This window comes from Colletotrichum destructivum, chromosome 2, assembly GCF_034447905.1.
Source record: "Colletotrichum destructivum chromosome 2, complete sequence".
In the NCBI taxonomy this organism is placed as follows: domain Eukaryota; kingdom Fungi; phylum Ascomycota; class Sordariomycetes; order Glomerellales; family Glomerellaceae; genus Colletotrichum; species Colletotrichum destructivum.
The window spans coordinates 4,180,355-4,193,200 of record NC_085897.1 but is presented as its reverse complement, the minus strand read 5'-3'; the positions used below and the strand labels follow the sequence as shown (position 1 = coordinate 4,193,200).

Sequence of the window (12,846 nt, the reverse complement as noted above, 5' to 3'; positions counted from 1 at the left end):
CCCTACGGTCTTGGTCCCGCCGCCCACCGGATGTGCCTACGGGGACTAATCCAGGGGGTCGTCTCACTAACTCCGGATATTTGACCCAATCAGAACGCCGCTTATTAAGCGATTCATGGCGGCTGGCCACCGCAACTGCCGTAAAACGGGCCTAGAGACAATCTAAAAACGCCCCCGGACATTGAGATTCTCTGCGCTAGGTACCTAGTTAGGTAGGTAGGTATCGGTACAGAGTAATTACGAAAGTAGGTACTGAGTAATTACGAAGAAGACAGCTGGAAGGTGCGATGGCGTGAAAGTTCGCGGGACGGTGAACCTTCGCCAACTCGACTTTCTGTCCTTTTGCCGTAACTTTATCCCCGGTCCGAACGCCGCTGTCCACTGGAAGACCCTGAATCTTCGGACCATATTCGTCTCTCGCGTGCTGCTGAGCTTTGTTGAATTGAACCGAAACCTCTCCCTTCCCCATCTTCCCCATCTTCCCCCTTCATTCGCGAGACCCGCAAGAATTCGGCAGTCATGGGTTGGCCATATCGCTTTCTCGATCTCTCGCAAGACGAGGTCCATATTCGCAGACAGACGTTGGACCGATACGGTGGCTACGCGCTGTATTCGGCCTTCACGCCTATCCTCTTGGCATTGATCTTCCGGCTTTGGTCCTATCTCAGTCGACGCTGGCAGGCGAGTGCTGCCTATGATGCCGTTCCGAACTCGCCCGTCTTGAAAAAGAGGAGACAGAGCTGGAGCGGCAGCTGGGATGCCAGGATCAGGAAGGCAAAGTGGTGGTTGGCTGATGATGTCTACTTCATGGGCCAGCATTGGGGTCAGAAGGACCAATGGGTCTTTGGTCTGGCCTGGGCATCATGGCTGCTTGTTCTGAGTGTGCTGGAGACGGGCAATGGTGAGTTGTGAATCCCCACGGTTGCACGGCGGCAAGGCACACCATGCCTACGTGGACTCTCATCAAGCCTCCGATGAGGGCCGTCGATATGTGTGGGATGAGACCACTACACATCCGAGATGCTGGTTGAGCTGGTTCTAACCGATCTCAGACTATCTGCATCTTACCAAGCGCTTCGGCATCATTGCCGCCTCCCAGATCCCATTTCAGTATCTTCTGGCGTTGAAGAGCTTCAGTCCCGTCGCCAAGGTCTTCCGCACATCCCACGAGGAGCTGAACAAATGGCACCGCGTCCTCTCCCGCGTGACGCTCTCCCTTCTCGTGCTCCACGCCGTTTTCTACATGAACTTTTTCGTTGAAAAGGGCATCGTCCAGAAGCGCCTTTTCGCACCCGTCGTCTTCGCCGGCGTAGTCGCTTTCGCGACCATGAACATGATGACCTCGACCGCCGCCGCCGCCGTCCGCAGGTTCTCCTACCGAATCTTCTTCGTCACTCATCTCATCGGCGCCTTCGCAATCCCACCCCTGGTTTTCTTCCACGCCAAATCGGCCCGGGTCTTCATGGCAAAGGCCATCATCGCCTTCCTCATCGACCTCACCGTCCGCCGTTTGCGCACGGTGACGGCGTCCTCCAAGCTCGAAACCATCCCAGGGACGAACTTGGTCAAGGTCTCGGCTTCGATCCCCCAGCAAAAGATCAATGCGTTCCAGAACCGCCCGGGCTCCCACATCTACCTCAGCGTCCCTCCCGCAGCACGATCCAGTTCCGGCCAGCCATCCTCCAAGGCGATGCTGTTCGAGTTCCTCTTCAACCCGTTCACCGTCGCCTCCGTCGACGAAGAGAATGGCAGTCTCACCCTGGTAGCTCGACAACTGGACGGGCCTTTGACCAAACATCTGGGCCTCTTCGCAAACGCGGGCGCTGGCGTCGACGGCGGCAAGGTCCCGCTGTGCATTGAAGGCCCTTATGGTGCCGCGTCCCTCCACTTCGACACGCTCACCGGCTCTGCCGTCGACCGCGTGCTGCTCGTGGCCGGCGGTGTGGGCGCGACCTTCACCGTCCCAATCTACCAGGCCATCCTCCAGGATAATCCCAACGCCAAGGTCGAATTCGTCTGGGCCGTCCGCGGCGCAAGCGACGCGACCTGGGCCGTGGAGGCCAACGAAGCCCCCCAGAGCATCCTCGACGACCCCAACGTACACATCTACCTCACCGGCGACGCCCTCCACTCGGACTCGACAGGGCCCATGGCTGGTCTCCCGGCCGGGACGAACCCGGACGGCGAGATGGAGATGACCGCCATGCCCCACGACCGCAAGCAGAACCGCTTCGCGAGCGCTCGTTACCGCCGGCGCCCAGACCTGCGCAAGATTGTCGACGACTTCTTCAGGCAGGGTGCCGAAGAGAGGGTCGCCGTGCTAGTGTGCGGGCCCGCCGCCATGGGCCGGGAGGTGCGGGAGTACGTTGGCACGTGGGTCATGACGGGCCGCGATGTGGTGTGGCACAACGAGGGTTTTGGGTGGTAGAGCTGCGTGATTCCGGGTTCCGAGGTTTCGAAGACCCGAACTGGGAAAATGGCACGGAGAGGGATGCTCGCTTGGAGTACTTACTTACATGTGTGTTGATCTGTTAGAGAAGAGGAAATGGCATGGCACCGGTAAAAGACATCTATAAAAAAACGTAGATCTTTTCTTCTATTTATATTTACACCTCGGGCAATTCACAGAACAAATGGACAATCGTAAGTAGACTATGAATCACACAAGACAATGCTCCCGGAATTGATCAGGAGAAAGAGTGTTGCTTTTCTTCTTCTACTACAAAAAAGACGCTGCTAGGATGAAGGGGCCTCCCCAAACGCCAAAGTCGTAACTCAATGCTCATCCATCGTATCGCACACTTTCACTCTCTTTTCGACGAAACGGAGCTCTAGTCAGCCCGCTTCTTGGAGTCGCCAATGTCACCCGTCTCGACATCCTTCCCCTTGACTCCGCCAATGTCGCCGTCGCCGTCGTCCTCGTCCCAGTCATCCACCTGGTTCTCGTCCCAGTTATCCACAACCTCCTCGAGCGTTCTCCCGCCGTCGCCAACGCCGCTACCGCCGTCCCTGGCGCCGCTCGACTCGATCACCCCCGTCTCGTGTCCCTCGCCGAGCTCCACGTCCTCGTCATCCTCCCCCGGGACAGCCTGGTATGTCTTAGTCCGGCGCTTGCGCTCGAGCATGCGCTTGTGGTACCACGAGCAGAGACCCAGGCCGGCGAGCGAGCCGACGATGTTGGCGACGATGTCGTAGAAGTCGAACTCGCGGCCGTTGGGGAGGAAGCCCTGGAGGAACTCGGAGCCGACGCCCAGGACGAAGGTGCAGACGGTCAGGGTGAGGTTGAGGGTGCGGCGGCGGTTGGTATCGAGAATCCAGTAGAAGACGGTGGTGAGGACGAAGAAAGTGCCGAAGTGTAGGACTTTGTCGTTTACATACTGACCAAGCTGGAGGGAGGTCAGGCCGGCGTAGCCTGCGATGAGGAGGATGACGAAGAAGACGCCTGGAAAGAGGGATTAGGGGTGATGGTCAGTCAAAGCCAGAGGGCAGCTGTGTCGATCTAAGGGGAGCTCGGGGAGCTGGAGCTTGTCCTGGGTCTGGACGCCGATCTGCGAGGGAAAAATGGGGGAACCGATTCCAGGCGAATTGAAGCTGTTAACGCACCTGCAAAGGGCAAGCGTATCCGCATTTTCAAAGGGTCCGGCAGCTCTTATAGATGCCCTGTGTGTTGATTGGTAGGTTCCAAGCAGTGTAGTAGTAGCTCGATGCTCGTGTGATCTCGGAGAACTCGGACACAGTGAAGCTTAAGGTATGGGAGCTACAAAGCCGGCATGACGGGGCGGATGGGCTGGAGCGAGGTGCGTATTCGTTGAGAGGGAGATGGAGCACGAGCAGGGCCAGGGACTGTTTTAATGTGATGGAGTTAATGGGGTTCGTCACGGACGAGGGTGTATTCGTACACGTGTTTGTGAGGTGTCAAGCTGGTTGGAGCTTCCCAGGCAACTGGAGCGAGGGAGACGGGCTTTTTTTTTTTACTGCTTGCAGATGGAGTCTCCCTCCGTCCACTGACGACAAAGATGCGCAGCGCAGTGGCGCCCAACCCCAGGACCAGCGAGGGGGGGCAGGGGTGGCCCCCGAGGATTCTTTTGGGGGATGCCTTAAACTGGACTGGTCGGGGGACAGGTGGCCCGGGCGGAAGATCCCGTGGGCCGCCGAGGTAGTGACGGGGGTCTGGAGGTGCGCGATGTCGTCGCGATGTCTAAGGGGCAGGCGCGATGCGCGGTGATGTGTAATGTTGCTGTCAGGAGCTGGGGGGTTTGTTTAATTCTTGTGTGGCCATTGCCAATGGACCATTCACGGTCTTCGTTGATGGGATCACGACCTCGTAGTACAGTACGCACAACATGGAACGCATTTTCCAGTAGAACAAACTCTCACTGAGACTGCCTGACTGATGTTCCTGGCTGACCTCACTGGATGCGTGTCCCGTTTCGCACTGCGACTGGCTGGCGGACACCATCACGTGACAGAGTCACACGCGATCCGATCGCTGGGTGCTCCCCCAAGGGGGGCTGATTACGGTGGCCTGGCTGCTCGCCCCGTCGTCGGCATTGGAGGTTCCTGTACCTGCATCCCGTAACCGCGACATCCATCATCTCCCCGGTGCACCTCGTTTTTGGAACCGAAAAATAGATAGTTGGATAAATTGACACTTCGAGGCTCTTCGGCATCAATTTTGAGTACTTGCGACCTTGTGGGGAGTGTCTGGTGCCGCATACTCCGCTGGCGCTCAAAGTCCTATGTACCGCTTCCAGCGGCCTGCTCGCCGTCTTCAGGCAAGGGAAAAGTTCCATCGCGTACGCTGGTACGAGCCTCTCCGAATCCTCAACCTCACCTCTCAGAACCACGCATAAACCCCCCTATTCCAATCCATCAATACACAGCAACCACAACCCTCTAGGCATCCCAATCTTGCCCGTCATCTCTATCGATGTCGCTCTTTCTACTGATGCGCTCGTAACGACCCTTTGCCGCCCGGACTCGGTCCCCGACGAGCGCATTTCTATGCGCATGGCGACACCGCGTCCGCTTGTCGCTATCATCAATCCGGGCACAAAATGTCCCTCCCCAACGGCCAACACGCATGGCAGCCGCCCTCCATTCATCATCAACCTTCCAGCCGCCTGTTCCATCAACTTGATGATGGTCCTGCGCGGAACGGAACCCCCGTCGACCACTCCATGACGTTGATGCCTGAGGCACAACCTGATATTGAGGAAGAGCGACGACGCGCCTTGTTCAAGGACCTCTATCACAAGAGCGAGGCAAAGATCTCGTTGCTGTTCGCCGATGACGGTTCCTACAACTACCCGGCCATCGATGCACTGCGCCGCCCCTCCGCCCCCTCCCCCTCCATCCTACCCCCTACCACCGACCATGCGCCGATCCAGGAGCCTCCATTAAAGAAGGCTAAGCGGGTCATCGACGAAGACGACTATGGCGATGATGACGACGAAGACGATGACGATGAAGAAAATGCCACGCCGAACGACTCAAACAAGCCTGCGAGCGGCACCGCCGCCGCTGGCGCCGGCTCACTGCTCTCCCCCTCCAAGTCCGGCAGTTCGCCCGTGCACTCCGTCAGCTCGCCCGGCAAGCATCTCGAGAGACTCAAATACGCCGACGGGTCCCAGGACCATACAAAGACGAGCGAGGATGCGCGCAAGCAGCTGGAGGAGGCGCGCCTCGCGACCGAGGAGGCGGCGAGGCGGAGCTTCCACACTATATTCTACACCCTCGAGAACGATCGGACTGCCATGCTCGAGCAGCAGCAGCTGGAAGAGTCGGAGAAACAGTTGCAGGCTGAGATGGAAAACAACAATAACCACATAGCCGCCCACGGCGCCCAGGCCGAGAACCACGGCTCACTCAGCAGCGCCAATCTTGGCGCGTCGAGCCTCACCCTCAAGCACCTAATTGCGAGGATCGACATGAAACGCGACCAGGTTCGCGCTTCCGACGCCGAGCTGCGATCCCTTATGAACGAAGTGCGCAAAAACCGAAGCAAATGGGCCAGCGAAGAGAACGTCAACCAGGAAGAGCTATACGAGGCCCTTGAGAAGGTCCTGACGGAGCTGAAGGCACACACGGAATACTCTACACCCTTCTTGCAGAGGGTCAACAAGCGCGATGCGCCCGACTACTACAATCGTAAGTTGTCCCCAGGCAGACGAGTTGGACCCCGATTGGCTAATCACCTTCGGCACAATGCAGTCATCAAGCAGCCTATGGACATGGGCACCATGACGAAGAAGCTCAAGTCCCTTACCTACAAGTCCAAGGCGGAGTTCGTCACCGACTTGAACTTGATATGGGACAACTGTCTGCGATACAACCAAGACATGGGCCACCCTCTCCGTCGCATGGCCAACGGCATGAGAAAAGAGGCCGAGAAGCTCATCCCCCTCATCCCGGACCTCGTCATCCGCCCGCGGGCCGAAGTCGAGGCCGAAGAACGGCGCAAACAGAATGGTGGCGAAGAGGATGGCGGCGACGACTCGGATGACGAGCCCATAATGTCATCCCGCGGCCGGACCGCCGGCACCAAGGGCGCCAAGTCGCGGAAACAACCTGCGGATCAGAAGGAAGGCACGCCCAGCGTCGATCAGAAGCCGGTCCTGCAGCTCAATGGTCTCTTGGCTAAAGGCCGGGAAGGCTCTGAGGCGGTCGATGGGAGCGGATTCGGGACCCCAATCGCGGGCTCGGCCACCCCCGGTGGCATCAACGGGCATTCCGGCATTGGGAGCAACGCGGACGCCATGGACATTGACGGGCCGACACTGAATGGTATGGCGCTCGGACAAGCCCTCAACGAGGCTGCGGAACAGGCCTATGAGGACGATGAGTACAAAATCTGGAAGCAAGTCACCAAGAAGGACCGCGCACTCATCGCTAAGGAACGCCATATGATGTTCAAGGACAACAAGCTCAACTCCGATGCGCCTGCCCTACTCAGGAACAAGGCCGGAATTCGGTGGTATCTGAGGGGCCAAAAGGAGGCCGAAGCCCTTGGCGTCATCGGTCACTCCCAAGTCGACTCCTCTGCCGTGGCCGCGAAGGAGGCTGCCAAACCAGCCGAGACCCTTGCGGAAGGCATGGAGGGAGAAGAGGAGAAGAGCGTGCCCGCATACTATGAACCTCTGACTATGATCCCCGATATCCAACCTAAGCTCCAGTGGATCGAGGACGGCGAGGGTCAAGTCATCAATCAGCACGAGGAATATCTCCAAATGATCCCCGAGGGTCACTTTGTGGCGCCCAAGAGCAAGTTGACAAGCAAGATAGACAACAACATTCGGCAAATCCAGGAGACCAGGAAACTATCGAGCAAGATCGGCGTCATCAAACAGATGCAGATCCAGACTCAGGTATGCATGCCGTCGCTGAAGGGCACACACATTGTCTAACCCACCATCTAGGTTTACAACAACCAGTTTCCCAAGTCCAATTACGAGGCGTTCATCGAGCAAGACGCCGAGCCCTCTTTCATTGCCGATGCCGGGCCTGTCATTGCACCGGAGACCTGCCGCCGCGCGTTGCAACGCTCCGTCGCTAAGATCCTCTACCACACCGGTTTTGAGGAAATGCAACCGTCGGCCATTGACGCCTTGACTAGCATCGCGTCCGACTACTTTGAGAAGGTCATCAAAACCTTCAATGTGTACCGCGAGGCAGAGAAGATCGAGGCGGCTAACCCCCGGGTCGAAGACGGCGCCCGGTTCCAGCCGCGGTTCACCCCCGAGGAGGTCATCTTGCACACGCTCGATGAGAACGGATGCGACTTACTCAGCCTGGAGTCATACGCCAAGGACGAAGTTGACCGACTCAGCTCGAAGCTCGGGGGTATCCACGAACGTATGAAGTTCCACCTTACCGAGCTCCTCCGCCCTGCTCTTACGCAGGAAGCCGGTCAAGATGGTGTCGGCGCCTTCAAGGACGGCAGCGAGCAGTTCGTCAGCGGCGACTTTGCCGAAGACCTCGGCGAAGACTTCTTCGGCTTCAAGGCTCTCGGTCTGGACAAGGAGATGGGTCTTGACATGCTCTCGGTCCCTCTTCACTTGCTCCAGTCTCGTGTTCGCAACCAGTTCCAGATGCAGACCCAAACGGTGGGTACCGAAGTCACCGATCTCTTCGACTCGCTGCCACCTGTCGATCCCGTCACCACAGAAAACATCCATGACCAGATCGGCCTGGTCAAGAACTTCTTCCTTGCCAAGCTCCACGCCAATGACGACTCCCCGTTGGTTGAAGACGAAGAGCTTCCTGTCAAGCAACGACGACCCAGACCCCGCCTTGGTGCCTCTGGAAAGATCGTCTCACCACAGAAGCGGCCGCCCAAGGAGCAAATCGCTCTGGCCAAGAAGAAAAAGAAGATGGAGCTGGCGGCGCAGGCCGGTGACAAGGGCGTCAACGCTTCTCCGGAGAAGAAGGGCGATACCACCCCGGCCAAGAAGGCCAAGCACGCCAACATCAACGGTGCGGGCCCCAACCCGGCAGCGATCGCACTGCCTCCCAGCATGGAGCGGCACGAAAGCATGCAGAGCCAAGGCAACGCTAGCCAGACCGATAAGGACGAGCCTATGGGTATGATGAGCCCCGAGAGCATCGAGAGATGATGAGCATGGGAATCCATGACATCTGCAACTCTTCTGTACATACTCTTCTCGCACATATCATCTGGATGTCTTGCTGGCGATGCTGCCTGCCTCTTGGCGGTTGCCTGTCACCACACGGAGCCGAAGTTGTCCATCTGCACGAACTGCCACGTCGTTCGTCCTACACAAGCCTCAACCACAGCTTCTTCTATCATTCTCGCAGTTATCCTTACTGCCTTCATCACCCTGTATTCCCCAACTATTCCTAAACGTCGCCTGTTATCATACAACACATCAATATACGTTTCGACCCTTTTTCCATTTTCACATATCCCTCGGCGTTGAGGTTGGATCATCATTTGGTCGCAAGGGAAAGACGTCATGCTGCAGACCAAATGAGTCACAGCACGGCCTTTACTAAGGACATCAGGATACCCAAAAGCCAACGACTGGCGGTTTTTCGGGGAGGGAAGGCTCATCAGACGGAGAGCGTCTTGTTTTTTTCGTAGTTGTTTTTCTTGGTCATTCCGATGTTGGGGGGTTAGGATTGGGCTGACTGAGGTGACCCTACGTGGGTGAAGTATAGTCGTCTGGCCATTGCATCACACTTTTCGAGCTTTAGTCCGTCAGCATACCTGCAAAGTGGACTAAGATGGGAAGAGTGAATTTTAGTTTTGATCAGTCTGCCTTCTGCTTTTTGTTCTTTTTTTATAGTGCGAGAAATGCGAACCGCCCTCAGTATGAATAGGCGAAAGACTTCCAACAAGTTAGGGGAAGGGTGGCACCCTTGTTTCTTTTGTGTGGTTTGTTATTACTCTTGCGGTATTGGGCCAGGAAAGAATTCCGGGACTCGAACAGATGGGCAGAATCCGGCGTTCGCCCCCCCCCCCCCCTCCCCTGGCACCGTGTCGGCATCATGGTGGTTTCGTTAGTTACGGTTCATGACACGGGTGGGAGGGGTCTACATGTAGGACAGGTCCTGGTGCTTTAGTGTTTTGTGTGTTGACGAGGCGATGCGCATGGGAGACTGGTATCGATAGACGGCGTGTTGTGAGGTTTTGGTTGCTTGGTGTGTCTATGTGTTCGTAACGCCTTGAGACAGACGAATCAAGATGAGAAATCCGAATGAATATTGGGAGACTTTGTAATGCTTCGTGATTGACCCTGGACCAAGGCGAGGAGACGGGGGGCAAGAATTATCACGGCGGGGAGGGGGGAAGGAAGAGGGTGAGCCTGATAAGATGGATCACCTTGTGGGCTTATCCAGGTAGTCGTGAAAGTTTGATGCCCGTGAGGGATCTCGACCAACGATGACCCAGTTCGCATGCGAACAAACTTTTACTGCGGCGTCGGGTGCTGACTACGTCCATTGGCAACGTGCCCGGACGGGGCTGCCTTGGGAGAAAGAGATGCGGTGAGATGGCAGGCGGTAGTGGAGAGGAATGGGCACTTCTGTGGCACATAGAATGATATCAGTCATCACCTTACAAGTCACCTCCAACATTGGAGGTTAGTATAGAAGAAGAGGAACAAGAAGACGATGCCATTAATGAAAGCACAATATTAACTGTTTCGCATCAAAAGCTCCCGCTCCCGCTCATGCTCTGGTATCTTAATCGATAACCAAACACCAATTGTCATCGGCCTCAGACCAAGACAAACTAGATGCCGGAAGCATCTCCAATCTCCAATACCCATCATCTCAAGTACCCAAAACAAAGAGGCATGGGCTCTTTATTCAAGCCAGGAGCAGCAACCGAGGGTGTGTTGGATAACTTCTTTTTCCTCCCATTCTCCCATCGCCCGATTTGCGTTCAGCAGTGGATAGGAGAACTCCTGGACGTCCAGGAAGAACCTTGGTTTCTGCATCCGAAGCGAGCGATCTCTTCTCCCAAGGGCCGGGACCGATGTTGCGGCTCCTCGGTGCTAGTGTTCTCTGCGGCGGTGGAGACGCTGAAGAGGATAGAGCGTCTCGCGGTGCCTGGAGCTGCCATCTTTCTCTTCGTGAAGACGAGGGTTTCCGTGACTTCTTTTTCATCCCTCAACCTTTTGACGGAGAAGTGAAAGAGCTTCCTACTGCTGGTGCCCTCTGCGGCCATGGAGACGCTGGAGAGGGCAGAGCGTCCCGCTGTGCCGGGAGCTGCTATCTTTCTCTTCTTGGAAACGAAGGCTTCCGTAATTTTTTCTTCGTCCCTCAACCTCTCGATGGAGGAGTGGAGGGGCTTCTTCATCTCGGCTAGCTCGGAACTAGTTGTTTCTTGAGTCGAGGACTCCAGAGGAAGGGCTGGTGTTGAACCGGAAGGGGGCGCTTCGCGGGCCACTGCGACGACGGGTCGTCTGGGCGCCATGCAAAGAACTTCTGGCATGAAGTGGATGAGGTCGCCGTACCACTCTCTGAAGATTTGAGTGAAGCTATGAGCGTCTGCCTTCCCGTTGGTGTTGGTCGACTCGGGGTATCTGGCCTCGAGGAGGCGGCTGCGCTCGGGTGCAGAAATCTGACGCCAGACCGAGTTGCGAGGTTTGATAAAGCGAGAGACAAATATGGTGAAGGTGTTGATCTGCTTCGTCTCGAGCAGGTCAGTGGCGTCGCCAGTGGTGGGGTGGGCTGCCATCCTGGCGGCCTGGCAGACGAGGGCGAGAGAAGGCTCGTCAAGAGTGTCAAGAGAGGTGGTGGTATGGGTGAACATCCTGACTCTTGTGTGTGTAACGAGGAGACTAGGACAGTGAAGAAGTGAATATGTGTAAAGAAGAAGATTGGTGAATGGGTGTAATTTCAAGAGCAGTGGAACAGAAATATAAACTTGAAGAAAGAAGTAAATTGTAAGATAATGTAAAAAAGAGAAATCAAGAGGTCTTAGCGGAAGGCTAGGGCGGATTATATGTCTAGCACATGAGTCTTACTGATTGACTGATTATTTCTACCTTCAAACTTTGTCGTCAAAGTTTTGTTTTGCTGCAGCGGCAGTAGCCCGGTTGCAACGACTTACTGACTGCTGCGAGGTTAGCAAGGGGGTCAGTCGCCGGTTGGGCCACTGTTTGACGCATCTCATGCTCTAACTTCATCTTTCTTATGGACCCGGGACACTTCAACCGGCCGATTTATTTGAGTTTGTCGTCCAACTTTACCCAAGGAGGCCGTAGTGGTGATTCGCAAGGCTTTCATTGCCAGGTAAAGGTGATTCTGACCGGACTGGTGTCCAGTATCAAACCGTCTAGTTGCCAAACTTTAACGTGGACAAATTCCTTCCCAATATCACGAAACCGGGTCGACCGTTCACAGAATCAGAATCTCTGGTTCAGCCGTTTACAGTATGATGCTTCTGCCAATTACAACGTGTGGTTGAATAGGCTCTTCCGCTTAACGAAGGGCTAAGACAGTATTGGCATGCCTCGAGATGTAGGCTCCCCTACTCTTCTTGACACCAAGAGACGATTTTTTATACAACACAATAACAAATACCTAAACGCATTCTAGGCCGTCTTCTTTTGGTCGGAAGGTACTAAGAAGGTGTATTATCATTTCGTGGTCCTGACCAAGCTCTCAATGCCACAGATTATTCTCTGTCAATGAAACCCAAGTGATCGTTAGGCGCGGCACTTCACTAACAGATTACGGAGGTCCATGATCCCCCCTGGTACAGGTCACAGATTTTCTTACCCCTGTCAATATAGCCCCAGACGTTCGCGTACTTGATAGCGTCGGTCAATCTCCCGGTTGTCATTGTCAGAACCAGCCATATTTCACTCGCTAAGTCAGTTCGTCAAGATCCGTTCCATGGCCGCACGTCTGTCAGTACACTTGATACAGCCTACGAAATCCACACAATCTCGTTGTTGAAGCCCTTGGTCATCATAAGATGCGATATTCTAATAAACACATCTCTTACCGATCAACCCAGTTTGCGAGCCCTACGATGAAGGGCAGTTTCTTCGACACGGCCCAAAGGACATTGGCTTGTCCTGATCTCTTGATCAAACAACAACCAGACGCATGACGTGCCGAAGGCTTCGCGGGAATACCGTGCACACATCTTGGCCACCCCCCCCCCCCCCCCCCCCCCCCCCCGGACCCCCGCGAAATCGGCGGTTCGAAATGTGCTTGTGTATCTGCAACCAAGCACTCTGGCTTTCCCAGGCGGCAGGATAGGCTTGATGTCTTTCACCCGTCACAGTTCTGAGCAGGGGCGGGCAGGTTGCTCCACAGAAAGCGCTCCATCGGTCGAAGGTCCTAAAGTCCGGGGTCAGCAGGCGG

General features: G+C 55.8%; 4 protein-coding genes across 4 annotated transcripts; 2 read left to right on the top strand and 2 right to left on the bottom strand.

Annotated features, from left to right (window-relative positions):
• The first annotated feature begins 275 nt into the window (after positions 1–275).
• On the top strand, positions 276–2,615 carry CDEST_03480 (Putative ferric reductase, NAD binding domain, ferric reductase transmembrane component-like protein). Its single transcript, XM_062919639.1, has 2 exons — positions 276–901; positions 1,053–2,615. The coding sequence occupies exons 1-2, from the start codon at positions 520–522 to the stop codon at positions 2,426–2,428; spliced, it is 1,758 nt and encodes a 585-aa protein (XP_062775690.1). The 5' UTR covers positions 276–519; the 3' UTR covers positions 2,429–2,615.
• A 1-nt stretch (position 2,616) lies between these two features.
• Positions 2,617–3,940, bottom strand: CDEST_03479 (uncharacterized protein). Its single transcript, XM_062919638.1, has 2 exons — positions 3,604–3,940; positions 2,617–3,442 (listed from the first exon to the last, which is right to left on the bottom strand). Exons 1-2 carry the CDS (start codon positions 3,626–3,628, stop codon positions 2,832–2,834), a joined length of 636 nt encoding a protein of 211 aa, XP_062775689.1. The 5' UTR covers positions 3,629–3,940; the 3' UTR covers positions 2,617–2,831.
• Positions 3,941–4,831: 891 nt separating this feature from the next.
• Positions 4,832–9,706, top strand: CDEST_03478 (Putative bromodomain, histone-fold, Bromodomain-like superfamily, transcriptional activator Spt7). The gene is made up of 3 exons (XM_062919637.1): positions 4,832–6,150; positions 6,214–7,367; positions 7,419–9,706. Exons 1-3 carry the CDS (start codon positions 5,058–5,060, stop codon positions 8,613–8,615), a joined length of 3,444 nt encoding a protein of 1,147 aa, XP_062775688.1. The 5' UTR covers positions 4,832–5,057; the 3' UTR covers positions 8,616–9,706.
• Positions 9,707–10,408: 702 nt separating this feature from the next.
• Positions 10,409–11,281, bottom strand: CDEST_03477 (uncharacterized protein; the record flags this gene model as incomplete). Its single annotated transcript, XM_062919636.1, has 1 exon — positions 10,409–11,281. One exon carries the CDS (start codon positions 11,279–11,281, stop codon positions 10,409–10,411), a length of 873 nt encoding a protein of 290 aa, XP_062775687.1.
• Between the last annotated feature and the right edge of the window lie 1,565 nt (positions 11,282–12,846).